A 23959-nucleotide genomic window follows, 5' to 3' on the forward strand; every position below is an offset into this window, starting at 1 on the left:
ACTAAAGTGAAACCAATCAACCGCTTTCAACAATGTATTTCATTTTCAAGGCATGACAAATGCAACTGTTCCCCATCGTGGTGGGCTCTGCAATACTACATATTGCATAATGTAGAAAAAATTCGCTTATTTAAAGCTGTGACATGACATAAAGATGAGCCACTCATCAAAAACTTACCAATACATTAAAGTAGTTTGAATAAGAGCAAGAGGGGAGGAAATTATATGATCTGGTTTATGTTATTTGATATCAAAATTCTAGGCCACCAGCAGCAGTCAAATTCTGGGTAGAAGAGTGGGAAGATCAGATGGGACATCCGAACTTGCCTGCATAATAAGACATCAACAAAATCATAGAGCTTTAATGATGAACATTCTAGAGATTCATACACAATCAAGATGTCAAATCGACCGCGACTTCATTGGATAATCATACCTCTAGGTATCTTTTCATCAATGTTGTTGTACTGTGGTTAAAGCCTTCAATTGATTCTCCCTTAGTTCTAGACGCATTAAGTTGCTTTCTGACCTGGGTAGCAAGTGACTGCATCCACACATTACATAACATATATGAGTATCAATGAAACCGAAGCCATTGCAATGCCTATGATATGATGAACTCCTGGAAAAGCATACCTTGCCCAATTCAACTCCCCACTGGTCAAAAGAATTGATGCCCCAAACAAAACCTTCTACAGCAACTCTATGCTCATAGATTGCTAGCAACTGTGGATCAAGTGTAATTAGTCATGGCATCAAGAAAAGGGTATTTTGAAAGAAAATAAATGCGTATCAGATGACATACCTGACCAATGTTGTAAGCATTTAGTGATGGAAGAAGAATGCTGAGAGAAGGCCGATTGCCAGAAAATGTCTGAAGAGAAGGAATATAGTTAGGTTGTCGAATCCATTCAAAAGAAGAACAGGTAGTAGTAATGATCAAAGTGTCACCTTGTGGGAAATAAGATGCTCTGGAACATTATCCTTGTGCAATTGCTCAGGCGTCTATAAACAAAGAAAATGGATGTTTAAGGCATAGTTTGGGATGAACATGATAATTTATCACCCAGATTTCCACAAATGGGGGAGGGAGAAATACAAAATACGATCATAATATGTGTAACAGTCAAAGTCCAAGCCCACCGCTAGTAGATATTGTCCTCTTTGGACTTTCCTTTTCGGGCTTCCCCTAAAGGTTTTTAAAACGCGTCTGCTAGGCATAGGTTTCCACACTTTTGTAAAAAATGTTCCGTTCTCCTCCCTAACCGATGTGGGATCTCACAATATTTTTAATGCATATGTTATTGTCATGATAGAAGATGGCTCTTTTTCAGAGTATTCATAGAAGAGTGTGAAAACTGACCTTTCCATATGCTAGGGCATCTGGCTGTGCAAAGAAGTTAGACATGAGTTCATCATGATTACTCACGACCTCACCTGTGTGACAAATGGAAAATTAGATATAGCAAGAAGAAAGCCTTATTCAAGCTTTCTTTTGATCACACTTCCACGAATTTTTACTAAACAAAAACAGGGCTCTAATACCTTTCAAGTAAACAGGTTGCTGGCTCTTTACAACACCAATAAAATCACAAGGAATAACACGTCCCTGAAATTTTTAAAAAATAAGTAGTTCAGATAAACTAAATGTAAATGTAACCGTCCAAGTCCAAGTCTACCGCCAGTAGATATTGTCCTCTTTAGCTTTCCCTTTCAGGCTTCCCCTCGACACTAGAAATCAATTTATAGCAATAACTGACAACAAGATCCATACATACTTGATGAATTAATTGGTAAAAACTGTGTTGGCCATTAGTTCCAGGTTCCCCAAAGTCGATTTCTCCAGCCTCGAAAGGAAGTGGAACCCCATCAATCGAAACGCCCTTGCCATTACTCTCCATGCTAACCTAGAGTACAGTGTTATGAGCATTTAGAATTTACCGCTGGGGAGAAAAGTATTCATAGAGTTTAGCTGCATGCCTGCTGAATGTGTGGAGCAAACTTCTCTAAAGCCTGGGAATAAGGTAAGATGGCCTGGGAAGTAATAGATGCTATTAGAATCGATTAAAAAAACAAGATATAACTAAAACTTCAAAAGAAACTATATTCTCGCAGACCCTACAAACAAGATCATAAGAACTTACTCTCGCAGCATGCCCAAGAAAAGAAACATTCCATACGCTCAACAATCCCAAAAGCACCTGAAGAAATTAGGATATTATTAAAATTTTCAGACAAGAAAATCTACAGCTTCTGACCAAATGCATGCACAAAGAACTACAACCAAAACCAAAAGAAAGAGACCACAAAAACGTACAAAACCACAGCAAAGAAAGAAGGAAGAATGGCAGAAAGTTAATTACTACTTTGTTTAGCTTCACCCTGACTTACTGGAATGTTTTTCTCAAAAGGTGAGGAGTAGAAATGCTGGTCAATGCTTGAAGCTCCCTTCAAGAATCTGTTGGCAAGAAATACATCATCTTTAGACATCTCAAACTTGAAAAAATATTAATAGAATATATTTTCTTACACTAAATTTCAGTACAAGTTAAAAAAAAAAATCGTTCTTTCTTTTGTTGTCGTCTTTCGTTATAGATCAAAGTGTCGTGAGCTTAATTTGAAGTGTTTGATCATAATAAAGGGTACCAGATAGCAGATTGATTGACGAAAAAAATCCAGATCAAAGTAATTCTGAAAACTTGAACATGGGCCACAATCAGTGGAAATAGCAACGAAATTCTTGATTATGAACATAGGTATAAACTATTTTCTGTCCTTCAGTTTTTCTTTAAGTACGAATACCTTTATCCATCCAATTCTAACTATGTACGCTTGCTAAACAAACACAAATAACTTGAATGATGAATGGTTGGTTTCCACCTTACGCATAAAAATTGTTCATGTCGAGAAAACAAGGGGCAAAACTATATTTTAGAAAAGGAACTATACCTTTCAACAACTGGGAAGCCATATTGAAGAGACAAAGGCAACACTCCTACGGCACTGCAAACTGCAATTGAACTTCAGCATTTTAACTGTTTCGTTGTGAGATAGCCAACAGAAGCATAAAAGCCACGGAAGAATTTCAAATGAGCGTGAAATGTTTACCACTATATCGTCCACCAACCCAGTCCCAGAAGGCAAAGGCATTATTAGGATCAATTCCAAACTTCTCTACAAGCTGCATTAGCAAATCTACTGTTAAGTATACAGGGAGTGGGAAAGCCACAAAATTTATCCAAAGAACAAAACCTAAATACATTATTTAACTCAAAGCAGGAGCAAATGGACCAGCAAAATCATGAATCAAGAATACTGCTGAAAATCTATGAGAGAAGGCAGAAAAAAGCACAAGGAAAAGGAAACTTATACATGTGAATATGAGGATGGTATGAGACAATAACTGAATACTTTTTAGTTCAAAAGCTGCTAGAGTGAGGATAGAACCATTTACTTTTGGAATGATAATTGACGCAAGACATTGACTGCTGCGGAGAATATTCTAAACAGGTTCCTAAATAACGCTCCCATCCTTAGCTATGTTGTCTAACTCGAGCTCTGAACTATTAATTCTTTTTACATATATTTTAGATATTATGTCTCACCTCACTGACGGCCATACTTTATTTTCACACCAAGCTTAAGTTCCAAAAGGCTATTGGCCATAGTCCACTTCTCACTTAACAAAACACTAACTCAAACAAAAACATGTGCTCCCAAAATGCTAACCAAGTGGCTGGGAAATGGATAACAAATTTCCAAACGTATAAGTTAGCTAAACTGTGAACTCAAAAAGATTTTTAATGTTACGACTGCAGGGCTTCAACTAAGAGAATGTCTGAGAAAAATAAACACGCAAATTATCGAGCATGGAGTTGCCACATCAAACAGCACCAAAGGATCAGAAAAATAATTATACCGGGAGATTTGTGCTAACTGCTACCATATGCTTTGCAACAGCTGAAGGCCTGGGATTGAAGAAAAAGTGTCATAATCCAGCTTTCATCCATGAGAAAGACAAATGATACTTCTATCTCCATGAAGTCAGGGAAAAGAAATTCTATCGTTTGTCAAATGTACAAAACCATTTAAAAATACATCAAAGGTTTATATATTTAATTTACATATATGATATTTAATTTATTACATAAGTGTTTTAGAAAATTAAATGATGCAACAAATAAAATAGGCTCAAACTCAAGCACCAACGTTAAGACCATTCAAGCACACTTTGAAGAGGCTCAAACCAAATCCATCCTTGATAATAAGAAAAGAGATCAATTAAATAAGTTAACTTATCCAGCAGCATCCAGAGTGAGACATTCCACCTAAATGCAGAAATACAATGCTAAATGCTATGTTAACCTCTCAAATTTATCTGCAAAGCTAATACCATGCGATGTCTGTATGAAGTAGAGATGCCAAAACAACCTTAACAATGATATTGTAGATAATGTTACTAACCCAAGAGCAGCAGAAATCCACTCCCTTAGTGTCCGGGCATTTAACATAGTTTCAGCAGTGGTAAAAGTCTTTGAAACCACCACAACTGCAAGCATATTTAATAAGTAAAAACAAATAAAGAAGGTACCGATAAAGAGTAGAAGTTTGAATGACAATGTTCTTGGGAAAAATACTGTTCAATGAATAAAGAACCTACCCAAAGTAGTTTCAGGGTTTAAACCAGTGATATTTCTCGCCACATCAATGGGATCCACATTCGCAAGACTGCAAGCCAAGCATAGAAATGATGAACTCTTTCAGCCCAAGTTCCAGTAGCACAAAGTGGTGAAATAGCTGAACCATAAATCTTAAATCTAGTAATTCATCTATCGACTAGTTGAAGTTTTGTGATTCTGAATATTCCTACTCCTTTTACAACTTTTCTGATAAGATGAAATCCCAGGCTCTCTGAAGTAGATTGCTTCAATTTTTTCATTGACAGAGGAAGTGTCACAGAGTACTTACAAACGTAATTGACGTCCTTCTGCAGACTTAATAGCCTCTGGATCTGAAAAATACCGCGGAAAATAAGCTATAGACTCATGTTGAAAACAAGTAAAAGGAACCAATTGAATGAGTCAAGACTTAGGAGATGATCGTACTCGAAGGAGCTAATTGAATGAGAGACTTTGGAGACAACTCTACTCAATGGACTATAACAATAAATATGTATATATAAGAGGAAGAAATAATTTTTCAACCTGTTTGAAGTGCAGTGTGCACAAACAGAGGCCCCAAGAAGCTGCCACCAATACCAATAGCAACAACATCCTTCAGCGGTTTTCCTGTGGCTCCAACCTACCAATACATGTAAAGTATTAGAAATGCAATGAGTATTAGAGCCAACAAATAATAAAAAAACACATATTTACCCAAGAACCATTGCGAACTTTCTCAGAGAAATCCTGGATTTTATCAAGAACTTTCCAAACATCAGGCACAACATTCTTTCCATTACTCTGTATTGTTGCATCTCTTGACGCACGAAGAGCAACATGCAGCACTGCCCTATTTTCTGTGCTGTTTATCTACAGGCCACAAAAATCAAGGATAGAAAGAACAGTTATCTTCTATTTTTTGCAATGTTAAATGCTTGATGATACAGATTTTCGACACGTTTGGACAAGACAGAGACAACTTAAATAATTTTTCATTCACATACAATGCCAACATTTGCTTCCTAAAGAAAAGAAGACTACAAGATCATTACTATTGATTCCACAAAATTGATAGCACAATTTGGAATTTAAACGAAAACCTGCACTTACATGTTCCCCATTGAACATCCGATTAATTTTATCCTTAAGATTTGCCGCCTGAAATGGACAAAAGGGAAAAGAGATTAGAGAACAACAATTTCCACTACACAGTGATAACAGTGAACAAAACCCACCTCTGCTAACTTGAAGAGCTTCCCAATGGTGTCAGAAGTGGCCCGTTGTCGTGAATAATCCAACAATACACCGTCATACTCACTAACAATAGCATCGTCAATGAAACGATTTAATCAAATTAAAACATGTCAAGTACAAATCATAAAGGTTGAACCAAGCGACGGCATGAATATCAACTAAGAACTCCAAGGAAACCAAAAGAGCTAAGACCATCATACACCATCAAGGATTTGCATCTGGCAGCATCGCTCATCAAATCACGCAGATGGGTCTTGTTAATGTCCTCAACATGAGCCTGCAGCCAAGATAACCTTCAGTATTATGATGCCACAAAAGAAGCTTAAATTCAACTTGACTCCAACCAATCCAAGTACCTTCAGGCTCTTCCATGCCTCGGAGTCAGAGATTAGAGTGGAAGAAGCCATTTCAAACAATAAAAAGTCACCTGCAACAAACGTTAATTTCGTAATCTCAGTAGCAAATCCAACTACAGAAAATAGAAAATCAAGATTTCTTTTCCTTCTGTTGATAGTTCTCACAAAATTTGATAACTACAGAGCATCAAATCCCAAGACGACCAAAAATGGAACATAACATTCAGAAGACCAAACTTCTTCGTACGAATTCCGAGATGAAATAGCACCAGAGGAATCAAAACATTGATGTAGTACAGATATAGAAAGATTCTTATTCGGAAAAGAAAAAGAAGAAAAGAGAATCGGAATATGTAAAGATATACGACGATTACAAAAAAAAGGAAATGTTAGGTTCAATTCCGAGCTGGCAATCCGATTATGAAGAAGATGAAGAAATTTGAAATCACCTGAGAGGAAGAGAGGAAGAGAATGTCGTCTTCAACGAGCACGGTGATGGGAACTGGAAAGCAGAACTTTTTTTATTTAGAACAGCGAAACCATGGGAAGTGATGGCGGCAGGTCTGTGGGCTCTGGGTTGGAAGCGCCACGTGAGATGGGCGTTGTGGGGTCACGTGGCGAGAGAAGCGTGGTCCGTGCCATTTTTCGCTTTGGGCCAGGGCACGAATTTCATGCGGATCCGAATCTGATGCCATTCCGACATCTCGCGCCTTTTCCTTTATGACTTTCTCTAATAAAAGGAAATTAATTATTTCAATTAAAATAAAAATATAATTTATAAAAAGCCTATGTTTAATAATCTATAAGTAAATAAAAAATAGAAAAAAAAAAAAAAAAAAAACTTCCGTTGCCGGGAATCGAACCCGGGTCTCCTGGGTGAAAGCCAGATATCCTAACCGCTGGACGACAACGGATTTTGTTGAAATCAAGAAAGTCAGATGTCCTAACCACTAGACAACAAATTTAGTTGGAACTGACGCAAGACTATGTTTGAGCTTTAAAATTAAAGAAAAAACGGCAAATAAATTCCCAACACTAACGACCTTAAAAATTAATTTTTATAATAATTTTTAATTTTGTGTATAAAATACCGTTTAAAAATCTTTCATAAAATTTCACGAATCTATCAAACATAAGATTGAAAGTTCAAGATTCTCTACTAAGTCTCAAAAGTTACGTCAATTACTACAGAACTATGATTATTTTAACTATTATCTTTCGCCTTTTAAAGGCGGGAGGTTCAAATTGTTCGGGATTGTGAGGTAAACAACAAGGCTAAAAAGAAAGAAAGTTGCCATTTTCGTGCTTCCACACAATAGAATCACACTGCTATACATGCACAGACAAGGGATTACAAAGCTTAAAATGATCTATACCATCTCAACAAGTAATACTCCATCACTCTCTTTAAGCATCCAAGTTTTTCCACAATCAAAATTTCAGCTACACAACTTTCTCTGCAAAAAAACATACTTCAAATGACTGTGGGCTTTGTTAAATGAACCGCCTTGTGAAGTTCCGAGTCGTCGCTCGGTAGGTACGGACGAGCAAACCGACTCCCACGCCGATTCCTAAACAAACACCAAGCCCTATGCCAACACCAACTCTCACACCTGCATTAAACCAGGAGAGTTCGCCATCTTCATTCTCTAAATATTCTCTCCTCTTCCAGTACATGTTGTTGTAGTAGTCGTCGTCGTGGTTGTCGTCGATGTCCTGTTTGTATCTTGCATATTCTGTGGCCTACAAGAAGTAAATGAGTATTTGAGGATGTGAAGGCCAAGACTACATTAAACCAGCCAACCCCATGATCCAATAATCTTAGTTCATCACAATAGGTTGGGACTCGGTTCATTATAGTAGACAGAAAATGTAACAGCCCAAGCCCAAGCCCAAGCCCGCCGCTAGCAGATATTGTCCTCTTTAGGTTTAAAACGTGTCTGCTAAGGAGAGGTTTCCACACCCTTATAAGGAATGCTTTGTTCCCCTCTCCAACCGATGTGGGATCTCACAGAAAATGACGATTAATCCACAAAGCTACTAACTCGGTCATTGCACGAGAATCAGGGTTAAATTTGCTTTCTCAGAAAGTAAGCGCATACCCCCGAAATCGATTCAGATATTATCATCAAGCATTTGATCTAATGTAACTTGGCTATAAACAAATCAGACCAAAGATGAACAAATCAATCTAATCAAGAGAAGGCAATCTCATAGTATCATTGATGTACCTGTAAATCATATTCTGGAAAATGATCTTCATTAGATTCAGGTGTCTCAGACTCAGGAATGGCGTCCAACATGGATTTCCAACTCGGCTTCTTTCGGGAGCTTAGCTGCAAAGTTCTGGTCAAGATTATAGGATTTCCCGAGAAGCTACCAGCTACGTAAACCTCGATTATCGGGGAAGCGGTTTCAGCTCCAATCATATGCTTTCCCTTCAAGAAACCAGCACACAACTTCGACTCACAACTCATGTTCCACCTCTTGGCATTGCCTTTCGATTCGCCTAACAAACCGTTACAATTCGATATCTCGAGAATCCCAGAAAGAATCAAATCTTCCTTATCATATACCTCAAACTTTACACTTCCACTCAACCTTATATTATCAGTAGTCACAAAAGTAGCTTCTTCTGATTTCTTATCAGCCCTGTCTCTTCTCAGAGAGGAAGACACCCCCTCTGAGTGACTACTACATCTAACACCATTCACCTCAAAAAGGGTGTCTGGACTTAGAGGTATATGGTTGAGTGTGAGAAACTCGGGCGTCAAGCTGTCGACTTGGAAGTTACTAATCCTAACATAGAAGACTCTCAAATCGAGCCAGGTTGACGAGTATGCTTTAACACGAGACTGGTGACGCGAGAATCTTGCAAGTTGAAGTTCGTTATCAATCGTTTCGACTTTCGGTAGCGTCTCGACAGCATCCTCCATGGTTAAAGATCAAAGTGGCAACAACATGGGAGGAATCGTCCAAGACAAGATCAAAAGACAAATCTAGGTTGTCTCACAACTCAACCCTGAAACATACATATTGCTAAGATCATCCATATAAGAAACAAAATGATCTTATCTTTTAAGTGAAGGAAAAATTCAGTCCCAAATGATCAGAACCATATGCATGCATCCAAAACAGAGTCAAAACCAGAGGTATATGGTCATGTTCATAAATAGAAAACTAATTTCCAGGTATACAAACCCTTAAATTAAGGGGAGAACTAGAGTCAAAATCAAACTAAAAGGAGTTCCAATTCAGGCAAACTCAAATTAAAGGGAAAAACACACCTATCCAATAACTCCATCAGTAGCATACTTATAATCTGGAGATGTTAATGGAAGAACAAACACACCTAATTGAAAGAGAGAATATCTAAGAAACACAAATGAAAATCCTCGGATTAGAACACAGAAGCTGTTAGCAGAAGCGAATCCACCTAATCCGCCTAATCCGCCTAATCATGAATTTATAACTTGTAATGAAAAAGAAAAGACCCAGATCTATTTTTGGCTAAATTTGATCGAATTCAACTCCTTACTCACCAGATAAAACGTCTGGGATCAATATTTCTGTACTGATCGTCTCCTTCAAGAACGTGCCAATCTCCAGCAAATGGAACAAACCCACATCACACAAACAGGGCCAGACAAAAAACCCTTGGTCTGTATTGCTTCAGAATAACATAGAGCCACAAATAAAATAAAGAAATCAAAATCCCTTCTCACAGTTGGATAAACACGTAGAAAATTACTCACATCCCACAGAAAATCCAGCATTCAAAATCTCGATAAAGACTGATATTGATCGGTATCCCTCTCCTTGAGCGACGAGTGTCCTCAAATCGCTTTCAAGCAACACATCTAAAGCTTTTGATTCCGGGCCAACAGCGAGTGTCCAGTACCCTCCACACAACCAAATATCGGGTCCCCCGTCGCCCAATTGGAAATCTGCCGCTGAGAAACGATTATTAAGCCAATTTGCGCTGAGGCATTGAAGTGGGTCTACACGAAAAGGTCTGAAATGGATGAAAATTGGATCACTATCCACAAACTTGTGGGATGCGTCGAGAGTTAGGAGGAAAACCACCCGTTTTTTCCCAACAAAGTGATGGAAATGACCCGAGAAGTAAATCTGAAGAAAAAAGAAGATTAGGACAACATGGGAGAGATCGATCTTATCCATTTGCAAGGAGTACGGATTGGCGCAAGGCCAGAGCGTTGACCATTACCAAAACCATCGCCCGGTTAGTGCTTAGTGGCATTGCGTCCGGACCGTTGTCCATTCTTATGGGCCACGTGTTACCATAGGCTTGTATTCTAAGAAAGCCCATGGGCCGTCTTTCCCTATTTAATTAATACTTTTCAATTTTTTTATAAAAAAAATTGGCCAAATTTATTATTTTTTCTAACGGAAGGGGAAAAGTCAAAACTACCCTCCTACGTTAACTAATAAATATAATTTAAAGTAATTTGTGTAACATCAACATGAGCATAGTTTAATTGATTTAAACTTTAGTAATTTTTGTTAAAAGGCGTCTAATTAAATCATTTTTAAATTATAATTAATTTGTCGGTAAAGAGTAATTTCAAATGGTTTAAAATAAACTTTTTTAAAAGAATATTTTTGTTAATAAAAGAAAGCGGTAATATATTAGTCAATTATTTAGTCAATAAAATGTTGATGGGCGATTTTAAAATTTTTGGATTGGTTAATATTTGACTATAAGACCAAATATTTTGTGATTAATTTAATGGACCTTTATATTAGGTCGGCTGAAAACCTTCCAAAATCAAATCACTTTATAAAAAGATATTCCACTCTCCCTCGCACATGGAATAGCCAATAAAATAAATCAATATATAACCTATATATTAATAATAAATTCTTTTTTTTTTTTTTTTAAATTCCATAACAATATTAACACCCGTCTCGAGTGGATTTAAACCTCATACCTATGGGTCGATGAGCATAGCTCAACTAGTTTAAATCCGAATTGAAAATCTCAGACCCTATTAAGAAAACACTCGAATTTAGGCACTAACTGATATACCTCTTAATCGATGATGCACATTTTATAATAGCTGAGTTATAAATAGTTCAAACTCGAAAATTGAAAACCTTAGACCCAGTTAAGAAAATGCTCGAATTTAGACATTGACCAATTAAATTAATTTAATTAAAATAGTCAATTTGAACATCGCTCAACTAGTTTAATCATACTTAATTCTACCTGCTACACTAAGAAAAATGATAAATACTCATTCATTTATATATATATATATTTATTTATTTATTTATTAAGCTTAATTTTATATTTTTAGAGAGGTGAGTTAAATAAATATAATAACAATAAGTTTTATTCAATAATATACATTATGTGAATGTAAGAAAATATAAATTGTTTTTTTTTATTTAAAAACAACAATAAATTTAAATTTTCACGCATGATTTTAAATTTAAAGATGAATTATTTTTTTTTTAAAAGAAAAGTTATAAATAAATTGCATAAAAAGAATTCTCAAACAACTACGTCCACGACATGCATTATTATTAGTACCTTCGGGCATTTCTCTTAACGCGCCAGGAAACAACGTGAAGTTCACGCGCCATTTTATCTGCTAACAAACAAACCATCACCATCAACTGCACCAAAACCGCGGCCAATGCAACAGTGGAACTAAAGCAATAGTTCTTAGCAGATAATATTGGCACGTGAGCCTCACGTGCCGTAAAATCATGAGCTGGCTCCACATATCTTCTCTTCCCTTCTGACAATTCCTAGCTGGCAACTATTTCAAAAGTTTGAATTATAATAATTTATTTATTTATTTATTTTCAAACCTTAATTACTAAAAATAAGAGAATAAATGATTAAAAACATAAAATAAATATATATTATGAAAATTATATACTAATTCATAAATAAAATTTTTATTTATTTGAATTTAACGTATTCTAAATAAGTTTATAACTCCAAATTTTGTTGGATCATCAAATTTTTGGAACATTTTTTAGGGTATGAAGATTCAAAGAACAGGAAAGATTTGGAAGAACAACCAAACATATTTTAAATTTGAATTTTCCAATACAGATTTGAAATTTGAATGATGAACAGATGAAGAACAAAACCCAGAACGAATACACAAACCCCATTTCTTCAAATACAATAATACAATAATACAATACAATTTCCCCTTTCTGAATTTCCAAGCAATCAGCAAACGAAAACCAGAGATTGTTCTTCAGGCTTTCAGATTTCCAAATCCAAAAAAAAAAAAAAAAAACCATGAAAGCGTTTTTTTACCAATTATTGTCAGCTACTTTTTCTGGGTTTGTTCTTTCGCCTTCCTCTGCTTCTCGGACCATCTCCTGATTGGGATTCTTCTTGATCGCGTTCTTGTTTCGAAGCCGGTGGTGGCTCATCCACGGTGGTTTTGGCTTTCTTCTCCGGTGGTGTATCTGAAACAACCTCAGGCGGTGGCAGTTCCTTGTTATCCTGTTCGTTCTGTGGTTCATCGAGGACCTTACGAGGTCGGCCCCTCTTTCTGGGCTGTATCGATTGGGCAGCGGCGTCATCGGGTGATTGGGAGGCGGAGGTTTGAGGTATGGCGGCTGTAATCTCCTTGGTCTTCTGGGGTTTCTTCTTTCCCATCAGAGAAGACCCAGAGAAGGGAAGCGTGGTTCAGTACAGAATCAAAGGGGAGGCATGAGGGCACATGGAAGTTGGGTTGAAGAGCGTGAAGAAGAAGGAGATAATAGATTAGAGGGGGGAAAGTAGGAGCCGCCAAAAACGTCAAATCTTTGTATCCAATCCACTACAAGTTTTTTGATTATGGCTTCTCCAATCAGCCCTACAAAACCACAACAGACAATGAGTTCAAATGGGAAGTTTTTGTAAACCCACACCCATTATGGACTCGCCGGAATTTCAATCCATTTCATTCCTTACTTTTTAGGGAAAATACCCTTTTTTTTTTCTTTTTTTTTTCCTCTCTATAATTCAAAACCTTAACATTTTTTTTATTTTTATTACTTGAGTTTATAAATTTTACTTAAATTTTGTATTTTTGGAGTTAATTAATTTAAACTCTCCTAACCCAAACCCAAAAACGAGAACAAAATTCAAAATTTAACGGTAAAAATGTAACATTTTGAAATGTATGGACCAAATAGAAATCCAATCAAAGTTGATGAGTAAAAATGTAATATTTTAAAATTTAGAAAAAATGTGTATTTCATAAATGTTTGGTTTATAAGAACTCTAGGCAATTATAAATTTAACCCACGATCTTATCAAGTTTTGTTTTTATTTGATCTCTACTTCAATTGAAGCTTTTTGATCCGGACTCACCTTGAAAAGTCAGAACCTCTTCGATTCTGATTTAGTCATTAATTAGTTGATGAGCCAGACCGGTGAAGCAACAACCGATGAACCGACTCACTCAAAGAATGGATGAGAAGCATAAAATTCCTATAGATCGTTTCATTTTTCAGCTGGAATCGAACGAGTTTTATGTCTAATTAGTTTTCGAGCTTTCAAAACTACAATTATCAAGTTCCCAAATCTAGCCACAACCAAATGATCAAATAATAGAACAAACTATGTTCTATTTTATAGCTTCAACCCACCAGCAGTAAAACTCTGGTCAGTTTCACAGATGACCAAAGAAATTTACCTGGCGACAAATGACCAGCAGATGAGGATCTTGTGTATCCACCATTTACCCCCACGCTTGTTTACCAAAAGCTCCAGAAGAATCTGTACTACACATCATTCTTTAATGCAAGAAGATACACTTCAGATTTCAACATTCATCAACAATTCAAACCTAAACATCCTGGAACTAAATTTGAAGTTCTGAAAGTAACCAATATGGGTACTTTTTCAGCGAGTTGCACTCAAACTCACAAGCTTGGCTTTGGAACAATCCTATGAAAGGTATCTATCTGTTTCAACTTTTACAGCAGGGAAAATATCCACAAGCCCAGATGTATATCATGAAAAGCTTTTAAAGCTACTACTACTACTACTAACACAGATCTTGATTATCCACAAGCACAACCCCAGATGTATATCATGAAAAGCTTTTAAAGCTACTACTACTACTAACACAGATCTTGATTATCCACAAGCACAACCCCAGATGTATATCATGAAAAGCTTTTAAAGCTACTACTACTACTAACACAGATCTTGATTATCCACAAGCACAACCCCAGATGTATATCATGAAAAAGCTTTTAAAGCTACTACTACTACTACTAACACAGATCTTGATTATCCACAAGCACAACCCCAGATGTGTATCAAGTAAATAATGAAGGTAAGACAGATTGATTTTTCAGGATTTGATCTATGAATCTGAAGGTTGGATCCAGTAAATATTGAAGGTTCAATTATTGTTGAGTGTGCAAGTAGGTAAATGGGCAACATGGCAGGATCCATTGCTATCCTAACGTACCATATCTACCGATGGGTCCTGGCCATGGTGCCCGACTGGTTGAAATAATGTTACTCCTCTGCTGCTAAATCCAAAAAAGGTAGGCAGGCTTTAACTGGATGGTGACATGACTCTGGAGAGATGCTTAATGTTAACAGTTAGTGTTAGACATATTCACGTACCTCTATGGTGTATCTAATTCTCCAAGGACAATGGTTAGGACGGATCCCCTATAAGTGTTTCCATTTATGAACAAATCACAAGTACGCATAAATACATCAAAAACTGCAATTGTATCTAATAATCATCTTTGTTCAAGAAAACCAGAAAAAATGTAAAAGAAGACATTGCCTTACTTCTCAGCTAACTTTACATTCTTTCTTAACCTAGAACACTTCTCAAAAACACTTTTAGTCCATGAAAGTAACAATTTAGTGGTTGAGCTTTACTTGTCAATGATTTAATCATATATTTTAAAGTTTGTAAGAATTTAACCCATCAACTATAGTATACAACAATTTAGTCCTTGTATTTTAAATTTTGTTATAAGTTGGTCTCCATCATGAAAACATTGTTAAGATTCAATAAGATTCTAACATTAGTAAATTTAAGTTGTTATGTAATAAAATTGACACTTAATTTTGACGAAAATTTCCATGATATGGATTAAACTGTTACAATTTTTAAGATAAAATGTAACTAAATTGTTACATACTAAAGTTTATCTTTTAACCTAGAAATTTCGTTACCAAGCGAGCTCTATATCTTCTATAATTAGAAAAGTAGAGCGAGTTTAAACATGTATAAGGGCATAAATGCCACGCAAGGCGCTTTCTAAAAATAAGTAATGCCAACCTAGGCTGTTTCACAGAAGAGAATAATATAAACTACAAAAGTCCTCAAAGAAAATCGATAAGACCATTAAACAAAACTGACCCGGACATTCAAAACTATCAGGATGTGGGTTTTGGTCTATGATGTCTCTCCTTCCGGTATCGAGATTGAACAGGATCAAATCCACCTTCGTCAGCACCATATACAGCCCACGATGGTGTTGGAGCCATGTAGTCTTTGCTATCAAAAGGTTTTCCAGAGGCCACCTGAAATTTTAGAGAAGGATAAAAGTTAAAGGAACGGGGTTGAACATCACAGGTTTCATTGCAAATTAGTTGTCATCAATACAAACCAGGTCATGGAATTTCTCATAATCTATCCAAGTGAACCACTGCCCATCGACTCTAAATTTGTCAGTTTTGGCCAAGAGAACGCAACATGAGTGCACATGCTCACAAGCAACTTCATACTCCCCTTGACTTTTTGCAGCTAAAGCCTCAGAAAAAGACTTCACATCAGAATGCCAAGGAACGTTCTCCATTGTCAACTTTGATGTATTAGATCTACAGAAGAACATTAGACTCGTTATGCTCCCACAATTTTCAAATCAATATCCTCCCCACCTAATGCAAAAAAAGAAATAGAACAGAAACTCACGATCCACAATATGTGACGCCTTTGATTTCTACAAAATCAGGTTTACCAAGACTAAAAAGATTTGAATAGGCATCAATATCTTCTGTGTTCCACCCTTTTACCAATGTCAATCGATAAACTGTTCGTTGTTGCTTGTCATTTAGAGCTTTCAAGGAATCCTGCAATATTATGGAAAGTCATAAATCAGTAATTCAAAGAATATTTCGTTTCATCCACAAATTTTTTTGCACCATGATTAAGTATACATACTAATCAAAGAACTAAAGTTCTGATGGGATAACAAGTTGAAATCAATCAAAGTCTCATTTCCCCAAAGTAAAAAACATGCAAGTCTTATCTAGCCTTCTTTTTTTTTTTTTTTTTTTTTTTTGACAATGTACACTAGATAGCAGAATGTCTGTCGGGATTGTTATAATAGATAAGAACGAAACTGAAAGTATTTTACAAAGAAGAATAGCAAACTACTTAGTAGATAACGACAACAAAGCGGAACAACATTTTCATCAACAAAAAAGATTCAACAATGACGTGATGCAGTCATGTGCATTGCATCCTTTGTAGCTTTTCTAAATATTTATTAATGTTCAACATTATGACTTAAGAGAAATTTTTATTGATAAAATAATTCTTAATAAGTTGCATCACAACACTTAGCCGCCTCTGATGTGCCTTTTAAAATAATACTACGTACAAATACTAACAATGTAATCAACTTGTAACAAGGTCGGGTTCTTTGGCAGAACGGCTGGCTCTTTTTGTTGTTTTGCAGTTTATCTAGTTGGAAAGGAATAAAAGAGTATTCCCAGAAAGAGAGAGCTGTTGGACAGGTGTGGAATCTAGTGGTTCTCTTTAGGCTCTTAATTCAAATTTATTTTGTAATTATTTGTTTTTTTAGGTTTAGGCTTCTCTTTAGGCTCTTAATTCAAATTACTTCATAATTCTTTATTTTTTAGGTTACTGGAAGGTTGGTATTCTTTCTTATACGTGTTTCTGAGTATTGTTTCCCCTCCCCCCTCTTTTGATCGAGCCTTTTTTTCTTTTCATGTGTCTTTCCTTATTTGTTGTTCTTTCACCCGAGTTGATTTTCTATCAATGATTTATATATATATATATATAAATAAGCAATCAAATTCACCAAACACCTCACAAGTTGCAAATCATCCAAAGTAATTGAGTAAATATCAAATGAAATGAAATTCTCTCACAATCCATCATTTATTTAATTGCTGATAAAATAACCATAGGAAGAAAGTTAATAGGAGAATATGGTTTTTAAATACACAAGATAAGTCATTGGGGATGGATACTAGATGGCAGAGTGTTTCTATGGAAAATTTAGGCACAAGCATATATGAAAGCGAGCACCAATTAATGAAAATTACTAAAATATCGGCTCTGTTCATCATGAAATGCTTCCTTCAAGGTAGGAATACATTTTAGAAGGGTTTTTCTCCCTTTTAGGTGAGTGAGGCACATTTGTTGTTTAATTTTACTTTAGCAGGCAAATTGAGATTGTAGAAAAATGTATTTGACTATTAAGCACCCAGTGTGGGCAAGAAGAGATTGGCTAAGTGAGGTTTTGAGGTGGGAACAGTTTAAGTTAACATTGTTTATTTTAACATCCCCATAAAATTTAATTTTCTCATAGATTACAATGCAGCCTAGCTCAGGAGACAGGCCTGGAAAGAGGTGAGAATAGGAGGAAACTTACAATGAATCGCTCCCAAAAGTCCCCAAAAAGTGGTCTATCAATTGCCTTCAAGCTCTCCTTAGTCGCAGCATCTACACTTACATACAACTGCATGCATCATTGAAATCAGCTAGGTAATCTAGTTATCAAGAGAATAAGCCTGACATTTGATGTTATTTAGAAAAGAAAATTTGTAAAGCATGCAAACCTGGGTGACCGGCTTCAATGATTTTATTTTATCGGGAAACTGAGCATTTGTGACTAAGAAAGTTGAAATCCGTCTTTGGTGCAATTCATCAACAAGTGTATTAATCTCTGGGTACATAATAGGTTCACCAACAAGAGATAAGGCACAATGTCTCGGAGACAAGCCTTCTTCCAATTTCTCCTGCGTAACTCCTGCAGGAAGACATCACTCATCAACAAGATTGATATGCATTGATGACTGTGTAACCACATCATCACTAAAATCCCAACTACCAACGAAAGAAAATAAGCTTTTACTTTTTAGCATTGTACATGAACTTTTATTTTACGTTATGAGTGTATCTGATTACTAAAAGTAGCTTTATACTTGTTTGTGTAAAGGAGTAAGCGTTGGTCATTGACTTTCAAATTCGTTGACATGACCTTCTTTCCAACAATTAAAAAAAAAAAAAAAAAAGGTTACGTGAACATAAACTCATCGATAAAATTTCATGGATTACTGCAAAAAAAACCAAATAATAACAATAATAATAAAAGGAAATTTAAAAAATAACTTTCATTTCAAGCTTCCTCACAAGATTCTCAATGATAGGTACTATAAAATAAAATACTGCAACTTTACATTCTCAAGCAGCCAAATCTTCAGGAATCTTAGATTATATATTACTTAAACTTCCTTAAAAGATCTCTGTAACTCCCAAAGGGGAATTCAACTGTATAAAATGCCGTTACTTTGCGGTCTACTACTCTTGATCTCTATTTAGCCATAAAACTCCTGCAATGCCAGCGCATTTCTATGACAGTTTTAAAAGAAATAACAAACATTAACAATATTGATGATTTACCAAAAATTCAGATTCTACAACCATCAAATCACGGGAACAATTAAGTCTATCCAACAAAGGTCAATCTTCATGAAAATATTACTCACGCCAGTGCAGTACAATAGGAGCACTAACCTGGAACACCTTTCATTTGCTTGATCATTTTTTTGTGTAAATCGATTGCTGAATTCACAATATCCAATGGATCATCCATCTCCCACTGCCAACTCTTTCCTACTGGATTTGTGTGATGCCTCCAGCAGAAAACACATTTGTTGGCACAAGCCAAACTCGGAGTTGCCTCCATGCATCTGTTCTCAAAATTGAATAGTTAATCCAAGCAACTGCACTAATCAATAGATAGTTTCTACCAGTCTATCAAAAAAATTAAGAGCTTAGGAAAAGCCTTGTTGTGTGGAAGGAAAGTGAGGAGTCAACTTTAAATTCAAGTTCCCAGATGAAGAAGGATTCATAATGCAAGTTGATAAATCAAAGAAAATGATCTCTCAATATACATTTTGCATCAGTATAACAACATAAAAAGGATGTAATGGGAAAATATGAGAAAGCATGAAACTTTCTGCTTATGTTATGGAAATTGAAGATATCAGTCACGTAGGCAGAACAGTAAGGATTTCAAAAATAAAATCAGTAGCAGCTGGATGTAAAATTTGGCCGAGCAAAGAATATCAAACAAAAGTTTCTCTGATGCCACCAAAAACACTCTAGTAACTTTCAGTGATTTGAAGGCCACTGCCACCAAATTCTTATTTTTCCCTTCACCTAGCAGTCTTCAATCATATTCTATCATCCAACCTCCTAAGAACAGAAATCATTCATTTACCAAAGTAAAGAGGCATACATCTTAATTCTAATCTATGAAACGGAGAGTTCTATTGCCATTGCCACTAAATGTATCAAAACATCAAATATTATAATGACCGTGAAAAATAAAGAAGACTCGCTGTGGTCAAGCAAAATAGAATGTATGAGACATTACCGATGACTTTCTATGCCATAAAACGAATGCTTATAGCAACCTCCTCGTCCTCGAAGCTGAGACTTTGTCCATCTACATATTTTCACACCGCTGTGTGAGCCAATAATTTTATACCCCTGCATAAGAAAAACCATTTCAAGAGCCAATCAGACAACAAATGGAAAAGAAGTAAGGCTTCAACTAAGACCGTTGCAAAAGATAAACTATCAAGTCATTCCAGATTTGTATTGATTCACAAGGCACCCAGAAATTGCCTAGAAAACAAGCAGTAATTCCGACAATTTGGGGGTGGACCGGAAAACACAAATTTGGAATCTATGATTAAAGGTAATGTCTGCCGAAAGCTTTCTTCATCATCTCATCATGAGAAATAAAATGCAGATAAACAGCCGAAGAAATTACCTGCTTTTCTAAGCTCGCTCTAATCACCGGGGTAACCATAACTTTTTTCCCATTCAATTTCCCATTAGTTTCGACTACATTGGTAGACTTTCTCGAAGGACCCTTGCCAGCAATATCCTCAAGATCAACGATGTCCTCCTCCCCAGAGTCGGCATCTTCGTCATCCTCCTCAACACTTTCAGCATCAAAGTCCTCATCAATCCCAGAATATAAATCCGCACCAGTGCCCACCGCATCAACCTTCAAAACCTTCAGCAATTGCCGACTCCAATCATCAAAACACTTATCTATATCACCTCCATCAACGTCTCCCTCACCAACCGCTAATATCTCCTTCGCACCCAATGCCTTCATCCGCTTGGAAAAATCCCTTGCAACCGCATTGAATGTCTCTCCATAAGCTCGACTACCAACGCCAAATACAGCAAATTTACACTGAGAAAGCAACAACGAACCAACTCTGAAATCCTCCGCGCTCTCAGAAAGCCAACTGGCGAGGAATTTAGCATGAGGAGGCGGTCCTCCATCTTCCCAAGTGGAAGCAACGAACAAAACTAAAGTCTCCTTAAAAAGATCTTCAGGCTCAAAATCCTTGGGATCGACAATATCAAACGCCAGCTCATTTGAATTCAAAACGTTAAGCAGACGATGCGCTAGGGCCTTTGAGGTACCAGTTTGGGAAATGAAGAAAAGTTTGGGTCTGCGAGAACAACCCGTAGGGTTTAAGGAGAGTTTAAGCTTTCTGAGACGGCGGGACTTGTAGAAGCAATACAAAGTGGAGGCAGAGAGAAGAGCCAGAAGGGCGAGCTTTGCGGAGCGCGAAGAAAAGGACATGGCGAGAAGAGAAGTTGGTCGATTGGTCCTAATCGGCCGTTAGGTTAATCGAGCGTAAACTGAATGCGAAGATCCTTTGCATCATTTTTGTTGCAACTCTCAAAGAATATTGGAATCTGGAGAAGAAGAAGAAGAAGCCGAGAGACTTTTTGGGGCCATAACTTTGCAGGTTGCCTTGCCGGAGCCTCCAGGTCCGATCGGCCTCTCCAATTGTGGACCGAATTGCCCAGAGCCCAATCCCAAATGTAATCCCTAGGCCCATTTCGTAAACCCTAGGCCCATTTTGAATTCTCTTTTACTTTTCGGGTTTTTATAATTTTTATTTTAAAAATATGGTTCAAATTATTATTATTAGTTATTGGATTAAATTATCTTCTAGAGTTATCTTATCATCTTTCAATTATAATTAATCGATTAATTAGATATAAATATAAACTTTATATTTAATAAAATAAAAATAAAAAAATTAAATTTGTAATTTAACCAAATAATTTTAGTAAAAATAAACATATATTAATATAGAAATCGTAAGATTAATTAGATACATATAACATATAAATTAATAAAAATATACCGCATGAAACACATACATATATTTATACATATACATAATATATATATATACACATACATATATGTACATATATACTTCAATGCAATCATTTTAGCTTTAGACCCTTCAATCTGCATACGCCAAAGAGAGAGCATCCACAATTAGCATTAATCAATAAATAAAAACTTCATAATAAAACCATAAAATTACTAAAATTATAATATTAAAAGTTTAAGTATATTATATTCAAATTTCAAATTTTAAATATAAATTGTGTAAGACTTCTTCCATAGAATACAAACCAAAATTTAGAATCTAGACTGGACACCTACTTATTTTTAAGTTTTTTTTAGAGTGAAGACCAACACTTAACTATATAGTTATTATGATCGAGTCACCGAAAAAGAATGTACACTCTATTGTTATAGATAGTAACTATTAGATATAATATTTTAATTATAATCTTAAGATCTAATCCAATCTAAAAACAACGTCCTGGGTGTCACTACTTTTGATCGACAGCGACATGTATTTTTAATCGCTTAATATTAACTGTATAATGATATTATATACTTCTTCCCTAATCACCAATTAAATAGGATATTTTACTAAATAATTTATTTGGTAACGAAAATAATAATAAAAATGATTAATTTAAAGAGAGACGGAGAATTACGTTTGTTCTTTGTCAAGAAAGGTGTTGGAGGAATAGTGTTTAGGAGGTTTAGAATAATTGGGCAAAGGAACTCTGCCGGTCTCGATATTGTGGACGTCCTCCACCAGCATCTCGTAGTGTCTCTTCACTTCCTCCGCCGTCTTCCCGCCGACGGAACTTGCCAAGTTCTGCCACCGGTTCGGCGAGTCCCTGTCGTACACCGTCAGAGCATTTTCGAACACCTTGTTTTGCTTTGAACTCCAGCTTGAAGAAGACGACGAAGAAGAAGAAGATGTCATTTTAATAAATAATTAATTTTCTTACCTGCAAATACATCTCCCCGTCGCTTCTCTATTTATAGACCAATATATATATATATATATATATATATATATATATATATATAAAGTTATTCTTAAAAAATCTATTATTTTCTTCCATTCTTTTTCATTGCCAACTTGTTTCTTAGTCAAAATTTATGGTCACCCACCAACTTTCTTTTGTTAATTATTAAATGAATTCTTGTATTTTAGATTTAAATAATTAATAATTAGAGCCTAGGTTTTTTTTTTTTTTTTTTTTTACATTTAAATAAAGATAAGGAAATAGTTTTTAAGATATGGTTAAATAATTATTTTTAATATAGAAAAAAATGAAATTCTAATATTTGGATTTTTTTCGAAGGCAATTTTGAAAAATATTGAAAACAACGCTATAGATTAGGAGTGTAATAATTAAATTTATATTTTAGTATTAAATATAAATAGATATTTTGGGGGGATTCTCTAATTTTCAAAAGTTGGAGGAGTAAAAGTCAAGAAAGAACAAAAAGGATGGTGTATATTTCGGAATCCTTATCATCCACGTTCGTCGGGATGAGAATCAATTAAAACATTTTTTTATGGAAAAAAAAAACAAAAATTTTAAAAATTAACTTTTCTAATAATATTTTCAAAATGTTTTTTTTTTTTAAACTTCATAGTTAATTTTAATCTTTAATTTTTAATTTTTTTTTAAATTGAATCATAAAATTTTTAATTAAAAGAATCACGACGAGTATTTATTTCTTTTAATCACAATTTTATTTTCAATTTTATGAGAATTAAAGTCTTGAGTAAAAGTGACTTACTAAATTAAAAATTTTGTAAAAGAATAAGAATAGTAACGTATTTAGAATAACTTTAAAAAAAAATGTATTTTAAACAAAATAAAAATTTCTATGAAAACCTTTTTAAAAAAATAATAATTTTAATCGGCAATGAATTGATTATAGATAGAAAATCATCAAAATCTTTAATACGAAAGAAAATATATTTATAATTAATAGGTTTAGTACAACTAAATTATTTTATGTTATTTAAAGTATTTTTAGTTTTTTATTATTTTTATTTTTTTTTTATGATTGAAATGTGCATTTAAAATATTTATTTATTTATTTTGTATTTAAATGGCAAGTTGTAAATGTGGGTCATCTCATCTCTTCCTTTTGGCTATGGGGTTGAAGATGCAATACTTTTTCAATTGGTTCCTTCCTTTTTGTGGAAGCAAAACTCAAATCCATGCTAATATTCTCTATTTTAATTCATTTAAA

The 23959-nt window shown here is 35.2% G+C and overlaps 5 protein-coding genes and 1 non-coding gene across 10 annotated transcripts; all 6 read right to left on the minus strand.

Moving 5' to 3' along the window:
- Positions 1-7: 7 nt before the first annotated feature.
- Positions 8-6869, minus strand: LOC111805518 (Sugar isomerase (SIS) family protein). Of its 2 annotated transcripts, none has more exons than XM_023690628.2 (24): positions 6721-6869; positions 6272-6342; positions 6116-6192; positions 5897-5978; positions 5772-5819; positions 5376-5531; positions 5205-5301; positions 4969-5011; positions 4661-4728; positions 4465-4549; positions 3920-3968; positions 3109-3181; positions 2950-3010; positions 2392-2458; positions 2145-2201; positions 1981-2034; positions 1779-1907; positions 1546-1609; positions 1364-1437; positions 952-1005; positions 806-874; positions 637-726; positions 437-544; positions 8-327 (listed from the first exon to the last, which is right to left on the minus strand). In XM_023690628.2, exons 2-24 carry the CDS (start codon positions 6320-6322, stop codon positions 277-279), a joined length of 1707 nt encoding a protein of 568 aa, XP_023546396.2. In that variant the 5' UTR covers positions 6323-6342; positions 6721-6869; the 3' UTR covers positions 8-276. The 2 variants fall into 2 exon arrangements, with proteins under 2 accessions (XP_023546396.2, XP_023546397.2); XM_023690629.2 differs by lacking the exon at positions 6721-6869 and adding an exon at positions 6437-6546.
- Positions 6870-7113: 244 nt separating this feature from the next.
- On the minus strand, positions 7114-7185 carry TRNAE-UUC (transfer RNA glutamic acid (anticodon UUC)). The gene has a single exon. It is a non-coding gene; the product is annotated as a tRNA-Glu (tRNA).
- A 362-nt stretch (positions 7186-7547) lies between these two features.
- LOC111805633 (Erythronate-4-phosphate dehydrogenase family protein) lies at positions 7548-10409 on the minus strand. 3 transcript variants are annotated; one of them, XM_087128735.1, is made up of 4 exons: positions 9814-10409; positions 9559-9643; positions 8503-9293; positions 7548-8014 (listed from the first exon to the last, which is right to left on the minus strand). In XM_087128735.1, the coding sequence occupies exons 3-4, from the start codon at positions 9205-9207 to the stop codon at positions 7766-7768; spliced, it is 954 nt and encodes a 317-aa protein (XP_086984861.1). In that variant the 5' UTR covers positions 9208-9293; positions 9559-9643; positions 9814-10409; the 3' UTR covers positions 7548-7765. The 3 variants fall into 3 exon arrangements, with proteins under 3 accessions (XP_086984861.1, XP_023546543.2, XP_023546542.2); XM_023690775.2 differs by lacking the exon at positions 9559-9643 and having other exon boundaries at positions 9814-9941; positions 10027-10408; XM_023690774.2 differs by lacking the exon at positions 9559-9643 and having other exon boundaries at positions 9814-10408.
- Positions 10410-11751: 1342 nt separating this feature from the next.
- On the minus strand, positions 11752-13195 carry LOC147790070 (uncharacterized). 2 transcript variants are annotated; one of them, XM_087128495.1, is made up of 2 exons: positions 12576-13195; positions 11752-11886 (listed from the first exon to the last, which is right to left on the minus strand). In XM_087128495.1, the coding sequence occupies exon 1, from the start codon at positions 12921-12923 to the stop codon at positions 12585-12587; it is 339 nt and encodes a 112-aa protein (XP_086984621.1). In that variant the 5' UTR covers positions 12924-13195; the 3' UTR covers positions 11752-11886; positions 12576-12584. The 2 variants fall into 2 exon arrangements, with proteins under 2 accessions (XP_086984621.1, XP_086984620.1); XM_087128494.1 differs by lacking the exon at positions 11752-11886 and adding an exon at positions 11896-12060 and having other exon boundaries at positions 12576-13194.
- A 2257-nt stretch (positions 13196-15452) lies between these two features.
- LOC111805516 (flavodoxin family protein / radical SAM domain-containing protein) lies at positions 15453-21298 on the minus strand. The gene is made up of 8 exons (XM_023690624.2): positions 20327-21298; positions 19925-20040; positions 19060-19235; positions 18102-18292; positions 17915-18001; positions 16204-16361; positions 15899-16109; positions 15453-15812 (listed from the first exon to the last, which is right to left on the minus strand). Exons 1-8 carry the CDS (start codon positions 21158-21160, stop codon positions 15666-15668), a joined length of 1920 nt encoding a protein of 639 aa, XP_023546392.1. The 5' UTR covers positions 21161-21298; the 3' UTR covers positions 15453-15665.
- A 404-nt stretch (positions 21299-21702) lies between these two features.
- On the minus strand, positions 21703-22704 carry LOC111805948 (protein RADIALIS-like 3). The gene is made up of 2 exons (XM_023691254.2): positions 22390-22704; positions 21703-21844 (listed from the first exon to the last, which is right to left on the minus strand). The coding sequence occupies exons 1-2, from the start codon at positions 22665-22667 to the stop codon at positions 21820-21822; spliced, it is 303 nt and encodes a 100-aa protein (XP_023547022.2). The 5' UTR covers positions 22668-22704; the 3' UTR covers positions 21703-21819.
- Between the last annotated feature and the right edge of the window lie 1255 nt (positions 22705-23959).

The sequence above is a fragment of the Cucurbita pepo genome, chromosome 11 (genome assembly GCF_057944985.1).
Source record: "Cucurbita pepo subsp. pepo isolate OVF chromosome 11, ASM5794498v1, whole genome shotgun sequence".
NCBI lineage: Eukaryota > Viridiplantae > Streptophyta > Magnoliopsida > Cucurbitales > Cucurbitaceae > Cucurbita > Cucurbita pepo.

What these genes read in the sequence shown, in the direction of transcription:
- LOC111805518 (XM_023690628.2), bottom strand. Translation starts at nt 6,322, where the DNA reads ATGGCTTCTTCCACTCTAATCTCTGACTCCGAGGCATGGAAGAGCCTG. An exon ending in GGCTTCCCAGTTGTTGAAAG is followed by an intron (nt 2,459 to 2,949) that starts GTATAGTTCCTT and finishes TCTTGCCAACAG; the next exon opens with ATTCTTGAAGGGAGCTTCAA. An exon ending in AGCATCTTATTTCCCACAAG is followed by an intron (nt 875 to 951) that starts GTGACACTTTGA and finishes CCTTCTCTTCAG; the next exon opens with ACATTTTCTGGCAATCGGCC.
- LOC111805633 (XM_087128735.1), bottom strand. Translation starts at nt 9,207, where the DNA reads ATGGAGGATGCTGTCGAGACGCTACCGAAAGTCGAAACGATTGATAAC. An exon ending in TTCCAGAATATGATTTACAG is followed by an intron (nt 8,015 to 8,502) that starts GTACATCAATGA and finishes TACTTCTTGTAG; the next exon opens with GCCACAGAATATGCAAGATA.
- LOC147790070 (XM_087128495.1), bottom strand. Translation starts at nt 12,923, where the DNA reads ATGGGAAAGAAGAAACCCCAGAAGACCAAGGAGATTACAGCCGCCATA.
- LOC111805516 (XM_023690624.2), bottom strand. Translation starts at nt 21,160, where the DNA reads ATGTCCTTTTCTTCGCGCTCCGCAAAGCTCGCCCTTCTGGCTCTTCTC. An exon ending in GAGCGAGCTTAGAAAAGCAG is followed by an intron (nt 20,041 to 20,326) that starts GTAATTTCTTCG and finishes TTTCTTATGCAG; the next exon opens with GGGTATAAAATTATTGGCTC. An exon ending in TATGGCATAGAAAGTCATCG is followed by an intron (nt 19,236 to 19,924) that starts GTAATGTCTCAT and finishes TTTTGAGAACAG; the next exon opens with ATGCATGGAGGCAACTCCGA.
- LOC111805948 (XM_023691254.2), bottom strand. Translation starts at nt 22,667, where the DNA reads ATGACATCTTCTTCTTCTTCGTCGTCTTCTTCAAGCTGGAGTTCAAAG. An exon ending in TTTCTTGACAAAGAACAAAC is followed by an intron (nt 21,845 to 22,389) that starts GTAATTCTCCGT and finishes TGGCGTATGCAG; the next exon opens with ATTGAAGGGTCTAAAGCTAA.